Here is a 24,833-nt window from a genome sequence, read left to right as displayed (position 1 = left end):
TTCTTTTTGATTTAATAATCAAATACTTAAATGTTGCTAACATTTTAAACAAGTGCCAGAACATGTGCCACATTAATATTCCACATGACATCATTTTAAATGATGTGTTCTGTGAAATGATGTCTTGCCACTTCTGTACTCATTGCAGACGGTGTGGGCCATATAGTATGTTGATAAAAGAAGAACACACTGAACTTTTGTGTTTAGTTTATTACATGGTTACCGATTTGTTAAAAACATTGGATGACAATATTAAATGAAGCAATGTTAGCTTTCACTACATAACAAGTTGCAAAAAATATACATAAATAACAAAAACAAAATTACTGACAAAAGTGACAACATTAAACATGAGATTCTTTTTTCCTATACATACATAAAAATCTTTTGTGAATGAAACAAATATAAATTGTTTTTATTTTAGCGAAATGAACCATAATGCAAAACATAATGAATCTGAACCAATAGACTGTAATTAAAGCCACCAATATACTGTAATTTTTTCAGATTTAAATTATTTAAAAATAATTGTTCACCTCTTTGTTAGATGAAAGCTTCCCATTTTATAACACTGTTTACCAACTGCAAAATACAAGTACAATTAGTTTTAATAAACATGTTTCAGCTGTTAAAAAATATGGTCAGGTCCCTTGATACAACATCAACTTGATGCAAGTCTATAGTGTTGGGAATTGGTTGGAATTTCATCATCGGTTATAATCAGTTGGCACCAACTGATCAACGTTTGATTCCATATTCCATTAGAATTATATGAACAAAGAATGATTTGAATTATAAAGGGCCATGTATCTATTTCCAAGATTACCAAGATCTAGAACTTACAAATTGCTAGTTTTACCTTTCATAACTATTTAATCTGTTTTCTTTATGTACATATAAAAACAAACACCAATCCCAACATATTTACATCACTTTCATCTTCTTAACTGGCGACACACTTAAATTTAATATTTTCCCACACTCGATTATGGATTTTTATGATCGATCATCACATTGGTAGAACTAAACCAAATCAATTTTCGATTATAATCAATCATTGAGACAATAAGTCGATCATCGTTATTTTTAATACATTGTAAAACAACAATGAAAAGGCAGTAACAATATACTGAAGAATGACATATCAAAGGAATGAAATGAATGTGCATGATCTATTCTCAATTATTAAATAATAATAGGAATTAAATGTCTTGCCTAGCGTACACCAATTCCACGAATAAAGAAATGATTTGTGATGTAACATTCATGATTAATCTTGTTCTTTACAAGAAATAAAAATTACTATTATTTTAAACATGTAACCACAAACAAAGTTTCACTTATAGTTCTTGACAAATGGAGTAAAACACAAAACATTAATGGAGCCAAATGCAGAAGTTGAATTTTCCTTTTTGTTTTCTTGTTGGGGTTCGGAGGTCTCAATCCAGCTCAACAGAAACAACCAGACCCATGTTTATAAAAACATATGGCTTAAACTAAATATCTAGATTCACAAACAATACATACGGCAAGCATTTCAAATACAAGCTGTTTCATATGTACAAAACCAGTGGCAATAAATCAAATATATGATTGTTAAACTAACTGGTGACCAGATCTGAGAGATGCTGAGATTAACTTTTTAATTTATAATTTGCTGATGATTAAAACTGAACATAAACATGCTATAACCCTGACTCCAATGTAACATAGCACATCTATTCCAGGGCTGGCTCTGGCACTTGCCAAATTCGCCAATTGTGAATTTTAAAAATAATTGGCAAATTTTATTTTAATTTGGCAAATAAATTTTATGTAATAATTGTTATTTTATTAGAAAATTTTGAAGTTTAAATAAGATGATTTGGCGAATTTTTCTGCTCACCCAGAGCTTGCCCTGTATTCCTCCTCCCAACAAAAAGTATTTATAGGTAGATGACAGGACTTTCTTTCCCCATCATTTTTGCCTCATATGCAATAAATAAATCATTGTAATTTTATTTATTTAGACATTTTCTTCAAACACCGATTCATTAATAATCCTGATCCCCCCCCCCCCCTCCCCCAATTTACAAGTTTGCAATAAAAGTTATTCAAAGTTCTGAAAATGGATGCATCATATACCAGTTTATTGTTGTTGTCGATTAATGCAAAATGAATTCGAATACCAATGTCATTCAAACTCAAACCAACTAAATGAGCTATGGGATGCACATTTTTCTCAGGTTAGTTTCACACCTTTCAAAATAACTGCTGGTTTCATTTTAAAGAGAATATTTTCACATATCAATATATTTTTTTAAAGTTAAAAAAACAAATTGTTAAAAAGAAATTTTTTTTGGTACCATTTGTTAAATATAACATTAAAAAAAAAAAAGTGTTGTGTACAAAACCAAAATGATAGCACAGGAATGTCCTGTCAGTGACTAAAGTTTTTAAATGATAATTGTAAAGTATAAAATCAACATTGTTACTCTGCTATCCCATAAGTCTGGTCCAAATTAATAGATGTGGCATGAAAAGTAAAAAGAAATAAAGTAAAGGATGTTTTAAATACATGTTGAGACATAAACTAAATGCATTCAATGAGAATGAAATGTAAGTATTTTTCCATTATTCATCTCTGCAGTGGAGTTGAACAATCATAAACAAATGCCCACACGCCTGCACAAACAGACTCATCACATTACAACACTAAAGATCACCACTTGTGTGACTTCACATCCACATTACAATCATTTGCTGCCATATTTTGTGCTTTAAACTGCATTCCTTTTAAGCTGCTTAATATTGAGATGCCCACGAGAATGCAGTTTATGTCACAAAGGCACCATGCTGCCATGCTTTGTCTAATAACCATAAGCAACAGCACTGTTTTGACCGAGTCAAAGGCAACATGTTTTCCCCCCACCCCCACAAATTTCACATCTATACTTCAATACAGCCAGCTGTCACGCCTTTCATTTGCACAGTAAATCCTCTCCTGTACAAGATCACCAGCATGCTAGTTTGTTTTTTAATTTAAACTAGATAACTGTACAATATGCTATTGCTGCTTGTTTCTGATCTGAAATTTGTGTCTCATTTCAAAACGGTCAGTCTGCAAGTTTTACTTACATTTTATATCCATACCGGAAAGAGCTTTGCATCAGCTTTTTTGACCACACACCCCTCCCATTTTGTTTTTAAAATGGAGCCTGCTCCAATGTCTTTTAAAAGTAAACTCATACAACAACAAATTATTTTCCATTAATTTAAGCCTTCGGATAGTAAACTCAACACAAAATAGCCATGTCCAACACATTTTGTCTCTTAGTAGCTTAATATGATATTCTTTTGAAACAGTAAAGCCAACACAATACAACAAATAATCTTCTTCATTTGTGGTTGGTAGATGTCAGTTTGCTTTTAATGGCACTACTTTGATGCTGTCTTTATAGACTGGAGCACTTTGATATCTTCAAACACTTATTCTGTTGAATCAAACGTCCAGAAATCCATCTCCATTTTCTTTATCATTGTCTTTATCACCATCATAAAATTCATTGTCAGGCTCAATTCTGCATTAAAAAAGAAGTAAATGCATTATTAAAGCTGGAAACTGGATAGCACATCTGCACAGAAGATAATGTAAATAAATTTGCAAAAATGGTCAAGCATTAGACATTCCAACTACTTAGTTCTTTATCTTCTATATCAGATTAGTATAGGTGCCATATATTACAAAATATTTATTTAAAATGTCATAAAAAAATTGACAGCAATTTTGACTTAGAAATGTTTTTACAAGATATTTGCCAAATTGAAATGTAAGTTTAATTTGATGAATATATTTCTGGTATAGAAATTCATCAAAAAAAAAATCTAAAAATTAGCATATTTACTAAGCCTTTGTTTTGCTTCATTTTGATTGGTTAGGATTTTTTTTTTATCTGACCAATAATTTTCAAAAAAATTGACTTTTTTGTCCAACTTGGAGACAAAATCAAAAGAAAAAGAGCAAGAGAAACAACTTCTTCCTGCCAATCTTGACACCAATAAGATCTGAATGACTGTGCCATAAAGTATTTGACATACATGTACAGTGGTGTCGTGGTTAAGCCATCAGACATACGGCTGGTAGGTAGTACAGAGTTTGCAGTCTGGTACTGGCTCCCACCCAGGGCAAAGTTTTGCGACCCAATGGGCAGGTGTAAGACCACTACACCACCATTTTCTCTCACTAACAACTAACCCTCTGTCCTGGACAGACAGTCCAGTTAACTGAGGTATGTGCCCAGGACAGTGTGCTTACCTCTTAATTGGATTATAAGCTTAAAAATAAGTTGGAATGAATGAATGAATGAAAGAACAAATAAAATAATGGAGTAACATAAGACTGGTAGGTACACAGTTCGCATCCCGGTACCGGCTCCCACCCAGAGTGAGTTTTAATGGCTCAATGGGTAGGTGTAAGACCACTACACCGACTTGTCTCTCACTAACCACTAAGCCTCTGTCCTAGACAAACAGCCCAGATAGCTGAGGTGTGTGCCCAGAACAGCGTGCTTGAATCTTAATTGGATTACAAGCAGGAAAATAAGTTGGAAATAAGGAATGAATGAATGAAGAAAATAATGGAGTACCGTATATCTTCGCCTATAAGTCGAATTTTTTTCACCCAAAAATTATTTTATAACTTGGAGGGTCGACTTATAAGAGGGTAAAAAAAATTCAACAAAAAATATTACTGTTTTGTGGATTATTTTACAAGTTTTATTGTTGAAGTATGCCATGTATTTATACTCAAATATGTTAATTTGACACATTTATTTTTTATAACCTATTTTTTTTGGCATTAGAACGGTTTTGGTTATGCGAAAAGGCGTACGATCTCACTCACATGCCAAGACAACAGTCCACTTAGTTAAATTAACAGTCATCACTAATAGTAAAAATGTAAACAATACTAACTACCTGTTGCCTGAGTTTATTTTGAAATCTGGTCACTGGCATTAATGGTTGTTCAAACAATGTTTTGGCGGTGATTAACTTCATGAATATTACTGAGCTTTCCCTTAAAATAGACTGATCTCTGCAGTTCACTATCTAGAGCAATAGGGACACACATCATTTGGTACAAAAACCAGTGTACTTTCCAGAGTTATCCTCCTTACATGTATTAATATGGCGGCAAAACGTGATACTTTCAGTTTTATCGTAGTGATCTGTTGTCAGTGTTTATAAATAAAGTTGTTGTCTGTGCACAAAACCATCTGTACAGTACTATACAGTAACAGTCAAACAGCTTTCACTCTCTACTAAGGGAATATTTCGTTTTGATGCTATGTAATAATGATAGTTTGATTGGAATAGTCTGATTATATTGCGATGTACAAAACGTGAAAACCGAAGTTTGTAAAATAATTTTCTTTTGTTCAAATATTATTGTTCTCATGTGCTGAAAATAAGAAATATTTCAATATTTATAAGTAGTTTTTCATGGGTCGACTTATAAACGGGTCAATAAAAAAATACGTTTTCAGGGCTTGAAATTAGGGACTCGACTTATAGCCGAGATCGACTTACAGGCGAAGATATACGGTAACTGTGGCGTGCACAATGAGTTTTTCACCTTTTGTCCAGTTCGTCCTGGTTGTCCCGAATGTCTGGATCTGGCTCCTCGTTGTCCTCCAGACTCAGGAGGTCTGACGGGATGTCCTGCATCTGGACACTTGGAGCATGGATCAAACACTTCATATTTTCATGTATTGTCGACCGAATCTGATCCAGGTACTAAACAATAACAATGTCACAGGTAATTAGTTAATTAATATAAAGGAAATGGCATCTGCATTTCCACCCCACCCCCTTAAATGTGCAAGCAAAATCTTATTAGGCACTCAAACAAATAGGAGATTTCAATGACCGTTTAACAGGTAACTAATTAGGTAATACAAAAGGAAAGAGTTTAAAGATAATATTTTGGGGAATATCTGCCCCAATTAAAAAATATATATATATAAGTGAGATGTAGCAGGTTGAATAGAGTACTCTTCCAGATAAATTCAATTTATATTATTAAAAATGTACAATTCTGAATACCTGTTTTGTATTGAGATTTTCATGTTTTGTTGAGATGTCTGGATGTAACGAAAAATCAGGAGCAAAATATTCCAAGTATTCTAAAATAAAGAAAGAGAAATTATTTATCTGCACATGCACAAAGTAAAGTACATTTAGACCATGATCCAGGGCTGTTTTCATTTTATTTAATAAAATTATTTTGTGAATCATCCAGAATTAAGTCAAATACATCAAACTGTTCTTGTGCAGTGGTTATCATGACCTTGGTGTTAGCAGGTTACAATGTTACACATTCTTAATGTATAAATGCAGTAGTTGTAATACAAAGTATTAACAGAAAGCAAGTCACCATTGTAAGGTAGTTCATTGCTAAGTTCGTCATCCAACAAAACTGACGTCTCATATGTCCAGCACCGGGCTACATTTCTCTTTGTATATCCCCCTCCTCCTAGAACCAGCATTGGAATATTGTAGCTTTTCACCACCTTAACACATTCCCTGCAAAAATCATCAAACAAAATATTAATATGGAATATGGTTTTGTGGAACCCCAGTCTTATTTAACTGGAATGTTCTTCTAAAAAATACACACAAATAGTGTTTAGATATCTAAATTGTCTCTCCCCCGACCTCCATAAACACACCTTTCTGTGAATCTCTATATTCACTTAATGAACCGCATCCTACCTCACAATATGATTTTTGGCATAGAGCAACCTAATTGCAAAATCTTAAAATAATCTTAAAATCTTAATATCGCAATGCATTAAGCAACAAAAATTTGAGTTTAAATTATATAACCTGGTCACCAAAATCTACTATTAACAAAAGCAAAATGTTTACATACCCATGTCCCTTGATGCTGAGGTTAAAACAGCCTAATCTGTCACTGCCAAGAGAATCAGCTCCACACTATGAAAAAAGATAAATAATCCAAATGTAAAACGATTCTAAAACAACAGAACATGTACAGAGTAATGAAAAATATGGTATACCCTCTGGCATTTTCTTATGAACTCTGTAACCAGACTTCCTATGAACACATTTAAAAACAAAACAAATTATCAATAGGATGTGGTATACAAGTAACAGAAAAAGAAGTGTGAATATTTCTTGAATTTACTGTAATATTTTAATCTACATTATGAAGTTTTCTTGTTTAAAAACAGCTGTTAAAGGGACACGCCCTAGTTGTTAACCATTATGCCGTTGTTTTTCGCTATTAAACCCATTTTTTCACAAATAAAATTGCACTTTACTTACCGTTTATTATTTAGAATATACATTTCCATTTATCTGAAGTGTTTTTCGGTAATCCTGGTAATCCTGGTGTTTGTAATAACACAAAATGCATTTTTCGTATTTCATAAAATGCCATGGGCCTCTGAGAAAAAAACGTTGAGCAGACAAGGTCTAATCTATTTTTAGAGGGGATATTCCCATTTCAATGTCACTGACATTGGTATACCATGTGACACATCCGATTTGTTGTCATTTGCTTGTTGTTCATTTGTGAGATTTTTCTTCACAGTTCGTGAAAATGTTCAGTAACAATAAAGTTCAGACAAGTAAGTATCTCAATACAAAACGTTATAAACCCTTAAAACCAATAATTTTGCTAAGTCTTACGATATCTGGAGAGGGGATACAACCAGGACAGAACAGTTGGAACATGTCCAGGAGAGGTGAAAGGAACGCACCCCAAGTCTGTGCGCACTCTGTGAAATTTGTCATGATGTAGGCATTGTTGTGCTTCGAGCGACATCTACCGGTGACATCAGAATACTAACTTTCAAAATTATTTCAAGCAATTGGGACATGGGGATTCCCATGGTATTTATCGATATAAAACCTGCTTTTTCACTCCATTTGATAAAAACGTGATCTAAGTGTGTTACAAGTTTGTAGATTAACCAAATTATAATTTATTTTCGCTGGATGGAACTAGGGCGTGCGGCTTTAAAGTACAAGTCTTGATTAAATGCAGTCACCATTTTCGGAAAACGGTCGCACCAACAGGGTTTCATTTATTTAGAATTCTACAGGTTTTGCGAGCTGAAACTACCGTATATTGCCATGTATTAGCCGAGTTTGACCTGTGCTGGGACCAGTCTTTTATATAGCAAATTTAAGATACAAACAGGGTTTTTTCTTCAAATAAGTATTATATTTCTAATATTATTGTTTTGTTGGGAGGGTGCATTAAACTGTAAAGTAATGCCATAAATAAATTAAGCTCATTATTAACATTACCGACTGAAAAAACATAACATGAATTTCAGGACGATAATTACTCCCACAATTGTCACATGACCATATACAATGTCATGGACCGCATGATCTTTTGTTTCTGTGTGTGGTGGGGGATTAAACATGCCTCATTGATTTTACTTTTTGCTGTCCAGTGAATAAATTAATTACTGGTGTGCAGTGATATGTTGTTACAGCTTAAATTATTTATTTTTCTGTTATGCTTTATCAGTTCTAAATTATGTTTCGCGGCATGGTAGATGTTAGCATTGCCGCATTGACTGTGATCGCAATTACTGTTTTTGTAATAATTATAGGGAAAACAAATATAAAGAAAAGCACAAGTCCATTTGTTGACAGTATTATTGAAATCGATACCATACAACTGGACAAAAGATGACTACGGCTTATACACAAGGCCGATGATTTTGTACTAGATATTTAGGGTCAAACTAAGAGGTCGGCTTATCCAAGGAGTCAGCTAATACACGGCAATATACGGTAGTATTTTCATATTGAGGGCAACATCTTTTCAAGCCACTGAACATACATACCTGTAGGACAACACATGTTGGCTGATAAAAGTCCATTACAGCCTGAACTATTGGCTTGAACACCTGCATGTATGCTGAAACAGATACAGAATACATTTAAAGTAAATATCTATCTATCTATCTATCGATCTTCTATCTATCTATATATATATCTTTTATGTATTATGTGCTATAAGGATTGAAATTCATAAATTGTATAGTTATCAGTTGTCTTGACATACAAAAACAAACAAATTTAAACCGATATTTATGTTTACAGGAGTTTCAATGAATGTTTTAAATACAAATACTATTTGGCCTCATTGACCTTGACTTTTGACTCACTGACATAAAAAGCATCCCATGCAACAGAATCTTGAATCAGTAGTTAAAAAACTTTGTATTTAGTAACTTTTTACTGAATACAAAAAATTATCCACTTGTAAAATAGATGTAGTTCAAATGTTAAAACAAACTGTCAATCATGTAACAATAACGACTTCAAATGCTAAAACAAACTGATACTCAATTATGTAACAATAAGGACAAATGTTAAAATAAACTGTTTGAATACTTGATCATGTAACCGGAAGAACGAGATGTAATCGTACAAAGATGGACTCACTTGCATCATCAATACCTTCCTTGAGCGGTACATTCAGTGAATAGTAACGACCACTTTCCGCACCCAGCTCATACATGTCACCTGGTGTAACAAAGTGTTAAATGTTAGATAAAAAGTGAAAGAAAGTAATGTTTTATTTAACGACGCACTCCACACATTGTAATTACAGTTATATGACATCAGACATATGGTTAAGGACCACACGGATGTTGAAAGAGGAAACCCGCTGTCGCCACTTCATGGGCTACTCTTTTTGATTAGCAGCAAGGGATCTTTTATATGCACCATCCCATAGACAGGGCAGTACATACCATGGTCTTTGATATACCAGTCGTGGTGCACTGGCTGGAACGAGAAATAGCCCAATGGGCCCATGGAAGGGATCGATCCCATACTGACCACGCATCGAGCGAGCTGTTTACCACTGGGCTACATCTCGCCCCAGATAAAATTTGATGCAAAATTATCAATAAGTACAATACAATACATTGTACAATACATAGTTTAACAAACAGTCAACAAAATGTTCAGTGAACAAAGATATGCACAGATGTGTGCAATAAAAAAAGAAGAAGCTGAATACTAATTATACCAATATTGAACAGGGGGAGACAACTGGTGCAGGATTCTTGTTTTAAAAGCTTAAAACATCACGATGTTACAGCAGGAAATAAACATGCAGCAATCCCAATTATTTCTTAGACCAGGGCCAAATCCTATTAACCAATCAACTATATCCCCAAATTTTAGTTTATCACTTTCAAGAAACCATAGCATTTTATTAAAATATAATTTTCAAAAGGCGGTTCCAAAATTCATCATATAGATGGTTGTGGGAGGTAATTTGTGTAATACACCCACACCCCACAAAACTAAAAAAAATTTAATGGGCTTCTCCTTTGAAATTCTTTGTACAAAATAATAACACTCCTGTGTGTGAAATATTATTGTTATATTATTATTATATGTACATCTGTGTGTTTATTGGAGCAGAGATGTGATACCCATTTAAAAATAAATCTGGAATAATCTTTTGTAAGCTGAAACTTCTACACTATAGTTAATGAAGGTAATTTTCTAACATTTCAAATCAAATCCAGTCAAGTTAAATAATTTTACATAAAAAAGAGCTGGATGTAGGAACCCTATATTGTGATCAAGACAAACACTCCTTCTATAGACAAAATATCTAAAATTGATTCACGACTGCATATCCTCATAAATCTGTCATACATTCTTTAGGACTCTATCTTGTGCAGAGATATGATTCTAAATATGCTAATAACAGATTCATAATCACTATCATCACCTTTTAAATCTAATATGTTTATATATTTTACTGGTAAGTAAATTAACACACATTATTGTCAATCTTCTTGGAAAAACAGACCTTTGTTTTGAGGATATAGTCACTTTAAACCAAGTAAGCATAAGTTTTTAAAAAATGCAGCAAACCCACCAGACATAAAATAATAATTTCCATGCCTACTGTCCATCACCCATGTAAAGATATGATGATAATTTCTCAATTACCTGTTCCTGGAAAAAAGAAGTTTCCATACTTGTGGAAGGAACATGTCATGACACGATCCGTAAGGTAAAAAGCCTCCTGTACCCCATCACCATGGTGAATATCTATGTCTAAATACAGCACACGTGAATTGTACCTGGTAGAAATACATTAAATATAGCATGTTAGTAGTGTTCATTAGTGATACTGCCATTAATCAACTTTTAAGCACCGTCTGTTTCAACCTTTTGACTTAATTAATTAAGTTTCATGATCAAGTATAACCAAAAACAATACATAATTATTTTTCTTCTAGTTCCATGGTTCGTGATGTGCTAGTGAATAAATTTACTCTAATATTCAGTTTCCATTATCTGCCGTTTGCTGTAACCCACCATTTTAGTAGTTCTTATTCATTTTATTTTCAAATATTACATTACAAAAAGAAAAGAGCAAAAGTTAAAATAACATTATGGCTATAACAAAACTGAAATGTTATTAAAATACAGCAAACAATTTATATTATTAACAGTGGCCCATAAAGAATATTCAATTTTCTGTACTGATTGCTTAAATCCTTCCAATGTTGTCACTTTTTCTCAAACAATGTACACAATGTTTTACAACAGCTCTGAACAAGTTTCTTTATCAATGGGTTCACCACATAATTGTTTTTAGTTAGCAATAAAATATTAAACAGTCAACATAAACCATGCTTCAACATTTATGCAAGATCAAAAATGTTATTTTACTTCTAAAAATTAAGTTACTTACTTGAGAAGTTCTAATATTGATATCACTATGTCATTGACATAACAAAACCCCGAGGCCTGAAAATGAAAAATATTATATACATAATTGGCTAAAATAATAGTTTAATAATCGGAACACTTCTTATGGAATGTATTTTTGTGTGATTTCACAATTAACATATACAAGTTTTAATATTTGTTACAGATTATTAATGAAAGGTCTAAAAGCATTTCTATTTCTGAAGTCTCAGATTGGATCAATTCTTTGACAAAAATATATCACATTTTAAACACAAAAACTAAGCATATAAAATAACACCCCCACAAAAAGAGTTAATAATAACCTCGTATTTTTTGGCATGATGCAATCCTCCTGACCAGTTTATAGCGATATCACAATGCTGAAAAATGAAAGCAAAACGAAACATACAGACACACAAAACTTACATATTTAACTACATATAATAAATAATTAAGTGATTAAAATTATTTTTAACTAAATGATAAAAGCTGGGCGGTATTGAAATTTCAGGTTCGGTATTGGTATCGGGTGATTTACTTTGGTACAATACCTTGATACAATACCGATATCGATATTGAGCAGTATTTTTGGTATACTCAGCTTAAAATGCATGCCTGAGTTGTCTCACCCACTAATTTTATCTACACAAAATAAATTCCATACACATGGCCCTCATCTCTCTTCTTTTCAGCTATTTTGTGTTCATCAGATATATTGTTAGTGCTTTACTAAATGGCATTAAAAAAAATATATATATAGAAATTTCAGTATTTTGAGATTTGCTCTACTAAATGAGATATATGGTTTAAATCTATATTACAGCATACTTTGTATACACCAGGGATTTACCGGACGCACAAAACTTGCGTATAGGACGCACTAAAACTTAACTGGACCCGCAAAAATAGAGATACTGCGTCCCGTGGGACGCATAAAATATCTTAACATTTTCAGTAACCCTGTCCACTATCAAAGACCGATCATTCTGTGTAACACACTATTTCTTTTCTACCTATAAACTGCGTATTCAAGTGGGGATTCCCCATATCGAAAACAAAAAGTTTTAATCTCTGGAAACACTGCGTCTTTATCAGTTGCTGCGCTTAATCGGGTAAAGCTGGTAATTTCCGGAAAGAGATTGCGGATTTGCGATCATTTGGAACTTCTCGTCAACAGGCCGAACACAATCGGAAATTCCCAGGCGAATAAAGCAAATTGGTTAAATGTTCTGATTTGCATTAACAAAAAAGTAGCACGAATAAACAACGCATGGTATTGTGAGTGTCATTTAGCTTGCAGGAAATGGTTCAAACAATTATACAGATCAAAGTGAAATGTTGATTTTGAAAGAATAAACAATGAATACCGACATTGATTTCCCGAAAGGAAAAACAACAGCACAGCTTGTTAAATTTATTTTAATGAAACATATAGTATACACGTGATTTGTTGTCTGCAGCTCTCTGTCGTTTGTGTGGTTTTGGGACCCTTTGTTTTCAGGTTGGGACCCCCAGAAAAGAAAGAGGTGAGTCCAAGGGACCCCCATTTCAGAAAAACAAGGTAAATCCCTGGTATACACAATAACAAGCAAAAAGTTTTATTCCTGCTTTCACATAAGTGTCTCAGACAATCTCGTTGGATATGTTTTAAAACAACTCATATATTATTCTCTATTTAACCAGTTAAACTATTTAAGATAGCAGAGGCATTGGAAGCGGCATCACTTTTTCGGCCAGGAACATTTTTTTGTGTGTATAGATCTCATCATATACATTGCTTTCATAGCCGTACCAACTTTTAATTGCTTCTGATGCTCCTGGATAGAGCGTCATAGCATTAACCATTCAACATTCGTAGGATGTAGTCAATATCTTTAGGCAGTAACCAGTTATTCTCTATATATCAGTGTCTGTCACTTACATCATTGTTAAGTTTGACAGCTCCCTCCAAAGATGCACCAGTGTACATGGCACAGAAGTCAAAGAGTCCATCAAAGACTGGGCTGAAAAACATGTAATTAGCATCATAAACTGCATAACTTTCGTCAAATTGTAACATGTAACTATTATGCACTTTATAATAACGACAAAAAACATTCCCAATAAAAATACACATATTGGTAATTATGATAACCAGTACGTTTAAAATCTGTTTTAAAGTTTCGTTAAAAAAATCCTTAGAAGATTTCTACAAAAAATATCAGAAATTTTCCATTTTTAAAATCATTGATTTCATTTTGTCTGGACTTAAATATGTGAAATCCCGATAAATTCGTATTTGGAGAGTTGGCACACAACAACCCTGCTTTAATGAACATTATTGATTTTACAATAATGTTTTAAGGACCAGGTAATCTAAAATAATTTTTTTGTTCAACCTGGAGATGCTGGAATATCCTTTTCAAACAAGCAAAACAAAATTACTCAACATATGATACTTTTTGGAATAAATATGTAGACTACAATAGGCCTTCGGATTTCACGGAAATGATAGTTTCTGGTACAGTGTCGGTAAAATCACAGCACCGAAAAAAATTTTCCAATGATTATTATATGAGTACGACTATTCAATGAAAATAATATACATATAATTATTTTTTTAAACAGTTTCCATGGGTTCCCATGATCACAAGGCACAGAACTGAAAAAGTGTTTCCCATGTAATTTGAAATCCTATGGCCTGTACACCTTAAAGTGGTCTCTTACCAGTCTTCTCCGACATTAAAAGCACTCAGTGACTTGGTGAAGCCCTGTTGATTCTGAGGTGTGACTCTTCTCAAGAAGTCGATGTATTCTTCAGAGTGGAATCTGCACATGTCATGAAATGTGGCCCGATAAGGACGATACACCTAAAATACAGTGATTTCCAACAGTCATTTCAGCCTCCACCGCCACCCACTTTTTATGCTAATAATTATTATCCCAGTGGGCACTAATAACCGGAAAATAAAAATAATAATTTTTTACTGAGAAATTATTATGCATTGGTGTAACATATAATATTATTGGACGATTTGACACTTACAAACCAATGACTTTGCCAGCACTAAATATGATGTCATCACGATATAGCAAACACACACAATGACGTCTCATACTTTAAAGCATTTGCATTTAAGTCTCTCAGTTTTTATTGTTAAATTTGTAATAAAATGCTATCTTAATACAATACATTACCAATTTTTTGAAAGAATAGAACTTTGGTTTTTAATGTGATCTTGAATAAAATACAGGCATAGCAATACTCAGAATAATGTGTAAAGTTGTCCACATACATGTAGTTTCTATATAACTGTAGCAACAATGAAAATAGAAGGTTTTTAAAGAAAGAAAAAATGGCTGAGGTAATAAATAGAATAACAAACTCAGTACTAGGTATTATTAAATTTATGTCCCTTGTGAAATAATTTTCAGTGGTCTCGCTAAAGCTCGTGACAACTAAACATTATTTCACTCAGGACATAAATCTGATAATTGGTAACTTGTTTATTATCCTCTATTTATACACCTCAATGCTCTTAGTAGATCTAGATACCTTGCCTTCAAGTACTTTTAAAGAACACTCTGAAGGTAGTACTAACCCAAATAATTTCCGGCTGGGTCAAAGTTTGAGGTGCATCCAACTTTTGATAGAGAAATGAACACCACAAGTCCTATAATTGGTGATAAATATTAGTGTGTTGGTGTAAAAACAAAATAGTTTCATCTGGGCAAAAACTGTATGCAATTTTATTTCATCTCATACCACTGTGTCAAGTAGCCATGTGCTTGAAACATGTATGGGGTACCCGTAAAAAAAAAAGTACTAAAATTTTGTGCGGTATTAAGGTAGTCATAGATGCTACCCATTATCTCAGAAATGAGTAGCTTGTCCCCCAGTTTTTTCTGATTCATTTTAAGGGTGAGGGTGGTAGTATTTATATCCGTGGCGTTTACGTTGATTGATACGCTGCAGGTAGGCGTTTTAACCACATATGTTACTATTGTCGTCTATGGGATTTGATTTGGTAGTATACACCCTGTACATAATTTATATATCCAAAAAAGTAAAGCTACACATGTACTTACTTTCATCTTCTTGTACAAGCCATAATTGAGAACCAGGGCGTGAGTAAGAGCTATTCTGTATGGTTTCATAGGATGTCCAGGACCTGTAATATATTCCGCATGAACATGTACAGTGAATTATTATGCATCATTTGAAAAATAAGTTTTACTTTTTCCAAATACATGTATATTGTTATTGTTGATGTTATTCTGAATGTAGGCCGCATCTCAGACCACAGGAAACAGCAAAAGGTCCTTCAACAATTCTGTAATGCTCTAGAGACCATCATGGGATGCTTTATGAAACATTATAGAGTAGGAGTATGCAAAAATTATGGTACGCAACATTTTCAAAACAATGTCTCTCTTTTTTTTAGGGGCCAAATAGCAGCCCGCAAAAAGCAGTCCATTTTTAGGCCGAGCAGATGAAACAGAAATTCACCTGCTAAAACCAGACAAAAAATGTGAAGGTAATCTTTTAAGAGATTATCTCATCTATGATTTAACTCATGATTGTTATATTTTAATTCCATAACATTCTACAATACATCTCAGAAATCAGTCAAAGATTCCCGCTCTAATACCATAATCCTATGTTTGACATCAAATACATTTACATTGATCATTTTTGAGTTCCTTGATTAAAGAAAATCCAGATATTAATCACTAATACACACACTACAGAAAGACACCCGACAGCACCCACATTCAGCTAAGCTTCGGTAAACTTCAGACAGCAGAATTCTAAGGCTGTGGTATGTTCTATCATGTCTGTGGGATGGTGCATATAAACGATCCCTTGCTACTATTGGTAAAATGTAGCGGGTTTCCTCTCCAACACTGATAAAATTACCAAATATATGACATCCAATAGCCGATGATTAATGAATCAATGTGCTCTAGTGTTGTCATTAAACAAAACAAGCTTTTTGTTTGTGATTGTTGGTCACTTGTCGTATTATTGTATGAGACGACCCCTGGAAGATAGAATGGATGAGTTGGCGATCATGTGACGCTACGTCACGATATAGGTCAGCGAACTTAGAATTCTGATGGATGTAAATGTATTTGACGTCAAACATAGGATTGTTGTGGTATTAGAGCGGGAATCTCTGACTATTCTTTGGTGGGCAGCGATTGAAAACAAAATTACATAGCTTGGTCTCTGATTATAATGAGAGTGCAGAACTGTCCAAATGTCCGTCTAGCTCTCTTAGAGTACTCGGGCTAAGTAATTATATGCAACACACCGCTATCCCAAGTTGTTCCTACATGTAAACTTTGATGGTCTCGTATGCATCTGTATGCAAGATATGATCCGGACAAGGATTTTCTGTTATGTGCAGTAGACCGTGAAAAGTAGGTCACAGTGACGTAGTAAAAGTACGCAACACATCGCCATCCCAAGTTGTTCCCACATGTGACATGGTAGATTATACCCTACACAGTGCTCTACAAAGCGAGTAAAATACTCGCCATAATGATTAAAAACATTCCCTGGTGCCTAAAAAATTAAATCACATTCGCCAGTTGGCGACTGTCCAATAATCTTAGTTTAATCTGTAAACAAAAATGGACATCGGAAAACACTGTGGACCAGTAGCAATTTATCTTCCATAAAACGTGTTTTCTATCGGTAGTTTGTTTGAGACATGTTAATCGGACTATGAATAACGATTTTCCAGTATTCAAGAGTAAACACAGTGACGTTAAGGGGGAGGTAATACTTTGTTATGATGTTATCTCCCTTAACTTGAATATCAAGCGTTTGAAAAGAATTCGGCCCCAGTTCAGTTTTGGACCAAGTCGGTCCTGTCCCCTTTAGAGCCAGGTTTTATTTATGTCTTAAACTTAAATGTTAATTATTTTAAATATCGACTTGTATATGTGTTATGCTGCACTCCAATTGTCTCGTGCTTATCGTGATAACGGATCCCTCCACGATAACGACTTCTCCAGTCATGAATGTCGTTTTAATCACGTCGGAAGTCATGTTCAGCAGTGGAGGATGAAAACTTGTTTCTAATTTCATGACTCGATTTTAGACAGCTTTAAAGACACGACTATTTACAAAACAGTATTTATGGATTTACAAGGCAGTATGTGATGAAAATAAATATTATTTAAACCAAAAGCAAGGTAGCCGATTGGTAACTACTAGTAACACGTTGAAGCCTGGTAGATATTATCACAATGCTTTTATTTAACTTTTAATGAGTACTGCAATTTAAATGCATATCTTAGCAGTGCCATTAAAATAGTAATTCGCTTAAATTCGTTTAATACAATTATTGGGTACGGAATTTGACAATGATAGTTAATAGTCGTTTACTGTTTTAGTGGAACCGGACACAAACAGTAACTTGTAATTACTATTTAACAACTAGGAATCACCTCTTTACGAGTTCATTCGAATGCATTCCTAATAACAATTACGACATTAGTAATGTGCCGTAAAATGGCAGATAAATCGATTTAATCACAAGTATATATTAGCTGGCTACTAAATATAAGTGACTGACGACTAAAATATTATACTTTACTGGCCAGGGAAGAGTAAATTTGAACTTGCTTTATAGAGCACTGCTACAACCTCATATATGATATATGTATTGTCTTCTGTTTGATAACTAAAGTTTGAACCAAATTGAACAGCTACGATAAATTACTTTCCTACCGAGGGCTAGCTTTGGATATGCAAAACATTTCGCCAAATTGTCTATTAAACTTCAAAAATTGAAGAAATCAACAATTATTTTCTAAAAAATTTCAATTATTACATGAAATTATTTCGCTAAATTAAAATAAAATTCGCCAACTCTTTTCAAAATTCTCAAATGGCAAATGCCTGAGTTAGCCCTGCTCCTCCCTTTAATTACCTTCAGATTTCCCCAACATTTTGTCCTGACAAAAATCTTGAAAAACACCCATTGTAACGACACAGATTCCACATTATAGATGGTAACCATGTAACCTATATCGACAATTTCTGTCTGGACTAAATGTGGGGGAAATCTAACAGTAATTAAACTTAAAGGTAGGAGAGTACTTTATTGATGTTGTTTAGACTTTAGTTCATCAAGATAAATGTTTTGGCCTGTTACGTATTATTGTGATATTTATTGCTGGGCTGTTCAATAATTTTGAAAAAACAAAACTCAGACTAGATATATTTACATTGAACTATTTAATACCATACATTAATAATCCATATGTAATTATCAATATCATGTCAACAAATTTAATTGTTTATCAAAATAAATCTCAACACACATCAATGTATGTCAAGGTCAATTTTGATGAAATACATATTTAACAGCACCCACCTCCCCCCTCCCCACACAAACAACAACCCCATTAACTTAGAAATAAGCAAAATCTTGCATTTAATTATTTTTAGGGTTTATGGTAGAATAATTTTTTTAAACACAATAATACTGTTGATAAAATCACAAAATTATTAGTGAATCTTAGTCCTAAATAAATGACAAAAAGTTTATATTACAAAAATACGATTATATGTTATGCACGGTAATACAATGTTTCAAAACATTCAAACTACAAGCTAAAAAATAACACAATATAAAATACCATAATGGAAATTTCCTACATCCTGATCATAAAAATAAGCTACAGTGGGTCCAGGCATTGTTAACTTTCAGACGTGACAAAGTATTTTAATGATTTTGATGAAATAAAAAATAAAAATTTAAGAAAATATTCGGAGAACTTCGACATATTCCGTCAAACAGCGGAAATTGTTCGACATTCATCGTAATGCGGAAGTACCTCATGGCTTGACAACATATAAACACACTCACCTGTTTGACGTGGAGGTCTATATATAAACAAGCCACGTGGAGGTTTTTAATCTCAGGTGATCAACGTCATCAACGCATAGAATATAAGAAGATGATAACATTATTCAGAGTTAGTCTGTTAAATATTTCTAACTGTGAAGTCGAAAAACCTCTCGAAGTCGAAGATGATCGATGTAAACAATCCTCTGAAAGTTGAATATTCGCATTCACCTTCAAGTCAAAACCATATTCGTCTTGATCATTCCAGTTGTAACAACGAAAACGTTCTTGACGATGAAATCGTGAATGTGTTAAACTCGGTCACCGAGTTGATGAAGAGATACAGGATGTATAGTAAAGCATCAGAATCAAAAGTCTGTTCAGGAGGACTTCAACAATATTTGATAAGAAAGTTGAAGAAGCGAGATTCAGATGACATCGACAGAAGTAAACTTCAAGCTCTTTACACTAAGGACTCGTGCACTGTCAGTGTTAATCTATCTCAGAGTTCCGACTCCACTGAAACTTTCAATGAAAGTAAATTGGAATTTTCTCGTCTTCCAGTAAGTATTCCCGTCTTTTGTTTTTTTGCAAGACAGAAGACTCTTTGTGGACATTCTTCTGTTAATCTCTCTCTCTCTCTGTCTGTCTCTCTCTCTGTCTGTCTGTCTCTCTCTCTCTCTCTCTCTCTCTCTCTCTCTCTCTCTCTCTCTCTCTCTCTCTCTCTCTCTCTCTCTCTCCTGTCTATTTTCTGATGCTTCCAATGTCACTGATAAAATATTTTATACTAAAATGCACAGCCAAAGTGGGGATGCCACTGTGGGCTTTGGAGTCACTGGTGGGGTCTCTGGGGATCATACCCCACCCCCATTCTTCAACATTCCTTGTTTAGTCATTTCCACATCCTCCACTGTTTTTCTAGTTGGTATTACCGTAATTACGGTTTATTTTTAAGAAATATTTTAACAAAAAAGTAAAGAGCAATTGTGATTGAAAAAGGAAACAAGTCATGGCTATTTTGTCGGATGGGAATGACATCTGGAGTCGGGAGGGGGGCACAATCTCTAATGGAGGAGGCTTAAGCCACATAATATCATTACTGATATAGAGTAGAAGAAAAAACTCATACATTTTCGTCCCACCTCCTGGCAACCCCAGTTTCTTTGGTTATAGCAAATTTTTGTTAAGAGTGTCCTAATGCCAGTGTTCTTTTTTATTTATTTCAGATTGATGTGAGACTGTACATATTTTCATACCTCAGTGCAAAAGACTTGTGCAGGGTGAGTTCAGTGAGCCGAGACTGGAGTCAGTTGGCTGTGGATGACCTGCTCTGGCAAGAAAAACTACAGTACGATCTTCCAAAATGGCACAGCATCTCACACACTGGGTATCCCAGACTCTATAAAGATGTCCAGTCTGAGTGGTCATCAAAAGAAATGTTAGTTTACAGTTAATATATTTAAACTTAATTCTTTATTAATGTCAACTGAAAAAAAATGAAAAGATGTCCAGTCTGAGTGGTCATCAAAAGAAATGTTAGTTTACAGTTAATATATTTAAACTTAATTCTTTATTAATGTCGACTGAAAAAAAATGAAAAGAGTATTAGTGTTTCAAAATTTAAGTTTTATTGGTTAAGTATACCCTTTAGGATGGGTTGTACAGGGAAAATAATATTTAATCAAAATAAGTATCTGAATGTTATATCTAAACCACCTTGTCTTAATTTTTAAAGATACTGTGGAGTCTACAAATGATTTTGTTGAGCAATTATTTAGAAATGATTACAAGAAATAAATTAAACTCGACCGAAAAACACAAAAACAAATCCACGCAAATAATCATATTTGGATAGTGAAATATTACTGGTATAGTGCTTGCAAGTATAAATGTTGTAACTAATTTTTGTTTATTATTAATTTTTTTTTTTAGTTATATGAAGTGTTCTTCAGAAGTTCACGAATCTCACAAACAAGAAAACACTGCATTCCACCAGGTGTCACAAGTACTCAGATATCTGCTACCAAAAAAGGTCCCCAAAGTAGCCATCTTTGGTCCTGGTTTAGAGTCATCAACCAGTGCAATCGTCCGAAAGATGTTGTATGAAGAAAATCCAGACTTCACAAGGCTGGCCATGTTTCCAGGACAGTTTGATGGTGATTAACATTTTTAAGTATCAATAATTTACAAATTATTTACAAAGTATTTGGTTTTGTTAAATACTGAGAATTTTACCATATTGCATGATTGCTTAGTGACCCACCTAGTAGTGGGGTAGTGCCCCCCTCCAATAATACAAAATGATCTGTCCACTCGAGAATGTCTTAAACTAAGTACAGCCCAGCCACAATTGGTCAAAGACTGCGATATGTATTGGTAATGTTCTGGCTGTGGTGAAGTATAGGGTATATATTTTCTGTTCACTAATCAGGAATGGTCTCCAAGTTCTTTCATAGTCTTACATTAGACCAACTGTTTGATACAGATAACCACCAAGTTACAATGTGCTGAGGTGTTATTAAACAAACCTTCTTCTTTCTGTTGTAGGTGTGGGTTCAGGTATGACACTGAAGCTTCAGTCTGGTGTGAGTTTTCATCTGTCTGTGTTGTACACAGCATCCAAGGAAGAGAGGGGTGCCGAAAACAGAAACCGACTGGCCACCAACCGAATGTTAAACAGACAGAAGAATTCTGACTTGGAAACTGATACCTATGAACTGCATAGCTCCATCAAACATCTGTGTCACACACTTGATGCATTCATTTTTGTTGTTGATGCTTCACAATCAAAGAAGGAAGGTAAGAGGATTTGTTGGTTATTATAATTTCTTAGTTATAATGAGAATATAACAGTCCATCAAATAATGCAGTCTCATCTTTTGTGCAGTCAAGCAGATTAATGGGCATATGGACAAAGGGACGAATTATTCAGTACCGGCAACTGTGGTGTTAAATCAGAAATGAAATTAATATAGGTCTACACAAAATTTGGGAAAGTTTAGTGTCTTGAAAAGGAGGCTGGGATGATTTTATACTATGAACTTTTTAGAAAACAACACAGACAGGAACAGTTTTTAAGTGATGCTAAAATCTAAGATTCCAGAAAAATGCTGAGATTTTTCATCACTTTAATAAAAACATAATATGAGAACTGCAACTGAGATAATAGTATTAAATGATTTTTGTTATGTTGTTTTGAATTTTGAAATTTATATATCGTTTGTCAATTTCTGTGACAAATAAAATCAAGGTTTTATTTTTCAGTGAAAGGAGCACATACAGAGCTGTTTGCAATGATCAGTGAAAGATGGTCATCTCCACAAGTTCCACTCCTCGTACTGTCATGTATTAAAGATGGAGACTGTTCCAGGACTCCAGCAATAGATATTGTAGAAACATTACAGCTGTCCACCTTCAACAGACCCTGGCTGGTAAATATTAATATTTTTAAAATATATAAATGACAGTTTAGGTGTTAAAATGTGCAACTCAGACATGTGGGTCACTTTCACAAAGATTTTATGCGAGTATATACTATTCTAGTGGATTTTAAAGCTAGAAATATTTGTAATGAGACATTTTGAAAATAAAACTCGCATGATTTGATGCAATTTTTCAGTTGGTCATTTGGGATGTCTGTGCATCACATTAGTATTTGGTTAAAGTTAGGTTAGTTATGTTTAAAGTTTATATTTGATTACTTTTTCACTTGTTATGTTGTTACAATATTGTTATAGTGGTGTCCAATCATATAATTGAAATAAATTTATTTAAAACCTGAAATTTTTATTAGTCACTGATTCATGCTTTTATTATTTTTAGGTTCAGGATGCAACTGTAGATTCCCTTGAAGGTGTTGTTGATGGAATTCAGTGGCTTGTTGAACAGTCTCAACATCGGTGACAGTCTGTGAATGTAGAACTTTTCTAAATCTAAACCACATTGTTATGTATGATCTAGAAACAGGCAGCTACAAATATGGCAAGAGGTGTGCAAACATATTCCACTAGTTTAATGAAAATAAAACTTCATTCAGGAGTATTTCAAAATTTGATTTTTCAGACTGAAAAATTACTTAATCAAAAAGCTATATTGTGATTCAGTCATTGAAGCAAGATAAAAAAAATCAAAACTACTGCAAGATTAAAAAAAAAAAATCAAAACTACTGCAAGATTCAAAATATGTGTGCCAATTGTATACAAAGTGCTCTGCTACATATACCGAGATAAGCAAGATTTTTTTTTTTTTAAATTAAACTTCAGTAAATGTTGCCCTTTGTAGAGATTCTTCATGATGAATAATTAAAAATAAATATAGTTTAGCCTATGTTAATACTGTACAGAACATACTGTTATACTCATAAACATTCCTTGAATATGTTCTACACTAAATATTTTTTTTTCAATTAAATTGTTACATGTTTGCATTTGATTCTTGTTTTTCATTATGAGGTTTCATATTTTCTTACCATTCTTATTGGATCTATAGATAACAATGTTGTCTGTAAGTTTTGTTGCATCACGCACTTTACTCGCTTGATGTGCATTTCAATAGGCCTACTGGCTCCAGCCTAGTTATGTTTAACTTCATGGATGTAACACCACTACACTAACTTGTTTTGAGACAACAATCAACCTAAAAGCCAATGGATGGTCTTCACAAACATTGCTTTCATTTTATTTAGATTATTGTGTTTATATCCAGTTAATGTTCAAATACTCTGTCCTGAACACTAACCGCAAACAGCATCTGGGTTGTCTGTCCAGGGTTAATAGTTGTTAGTGAGAGAGGTCTATGTAGTGGCCTTACACCTTTCCACCGAATGGTTAAAACTCACTGTAGGTGGGAGCTGTTACAAGGACCTACCAACCTTAAATCTGATTTCTTAACCAGCATCAGCAATGATTTCATAATTTTTGTTGACAACACAACATCCCTGAAATAGGTTGATGTTTGAATGATAACATAATACTAGGCTCAGACTACAACTGTCATGATGGGTGTTGGCCAACTCGACACTCACAGCTTCTACTACTGTCCAGTTGCTAACCTGAGCACTCTTACACCTTGATTTTCATGGTATACATCTACAACCTATTACTTGTTAATCCAAGTGCACCTCTCATAAGTTGGGAGTGGAGGAAATTACAAAGTATCTGTCAAGTTGGACAACTGTTGTGACAATTGATAGTCTGATTCCTAGCATAACTTGATTAAGATCCTGTATG

At 33.7% G+C, this 24,833-nt stretch overlaps 2 protein-coding genes across 2 annotated transcripts; one reads left to right on the top strand and one right to left on the bottom strand.

Annotated features, from left to right (window-relative positions):
- Positions 1-194: 194 nt before the first annotated feature.
- On the bottom strand, positions 195-19,534 carry LOC121374994 (histone deacetylase 3-like). Its single transcript, XM_041502177.1, has 14 exons — positions 19,396-19,534; positions 15,826-15,908; positions 14,464-14,606; positions 13,679-13,760; positions 12,081-12,137; positions 11,759-11,814; positions 11,008-11,141; positions 9,475-9,555; positions 8,871-8,944; positions 6,914-6,978; positions 6,416-6,564; positions 6,085-6,164; positions 5,615-5,775; positions 195-3,560 (listed from the first exon to the last, which is right to left on the bottom strand). Exons 1-14 carry the CDS (start codon positions 19,451-19,453, stop codon positions 3,482-3,484), a joined length of 1,302 nt encoding a protein of 433 aa, XP_041358111.1. The 5' UTR covers positions 19,454-19,534; the 3' UTR covers positions 195-3,481.
- An 85-nt stretch (positions 19,535-19,619) lies between these two features.
- Positions 19,620-24,029, top strand: LOC121375643 (F-box only protein 4-like). The gene is made up of 6 exons (XM_041503197.1): positions 19,620-20,167; positions 20,831-21,042; positions 21,537-21,760; positions 22,152-22,403; positions 22,869-23,035; positions 23,427-24,029. Exons 1-6 carry the CDS (start codon positions 19,790-19,792, stop codon positions 23,505-23,507), a joined length of 1,314 nt encoding a protein of 437 aa, XP_041359131.1. The 5' UTR covers positions 19,620-19,789; the 3' UTR covers positions 23,508-24,029.
- Positions 24,030-24,833: the final 804 nt, after the last annotated feature.

Source organism: Gigantopelta aegis, chromosome 6 (assembly GCF_016097555.1).
Source record: "Gigantopelta aegis isolate Gae_Host chromosome 6, Gae_host_genome, whole genome shotgun sequence".
NCBI classification, from domain to species: Eukaryota; Metazoa; Mollusca; class Gastropoda; order Neomphalida; family Peltospiridae; genus Gigantopelta; species Gigantopelta aegis.
This window is presented reverse-complemented; position numbering and strand designations above follow the sequence as displayed.

What these genes read in the sequence shown, in the direction of transcription:
- LOC121375643 (XM_041503197.1), top strand. Translation starts at nt 19,790, where the DNA reads ATGATCGATGTAAACAATCCTCTGAAAGTTGAATATTCGCATTCACCT. An exon ending in TTCACAATCAAAGAAGGAAG is followed by an intron (nt 22,404 to 22,868) that starts GTAAGAGGATTT and finishes TTTATTTTTCAG; the next exon opens with TGAAAGGAGCACATACAGAG. An exon ending in CCTTCAACAGACCCTGGCTG is followed by an intron (nt 23,036 to 23,426) that starts GTAAATATTAAT and finishes TATTATTTTTAG; the next exon opens with GTTCAGGATGCAACTGTAGA.
- LOC121374994 (XM_041502177.1), bottom strand. Translation starts at nt 19,453, where the DNA reads ATGCCTGGACCCACTGTAGCTTATTTTTATGATCAGGATGTAGGAAAT. An exon ending in TCAATATTAGAACTTCTCAA is followed by an intron (nt 11,142 to 11,758) that starts GTAAGTAACTTA and finishes TATTTCTACCAG; the next exon opens with GTACAATTCACGTGTGCTGT. An exon ending in CTTCTTTTTTCCAGGAACAG is followed by an intron (nt 9,556 to 11,007) that starts GTAATTGAGAAA and finishes TTGTTACACCAG; the next exon opens with GTGACATGTATGAGCTGGGT.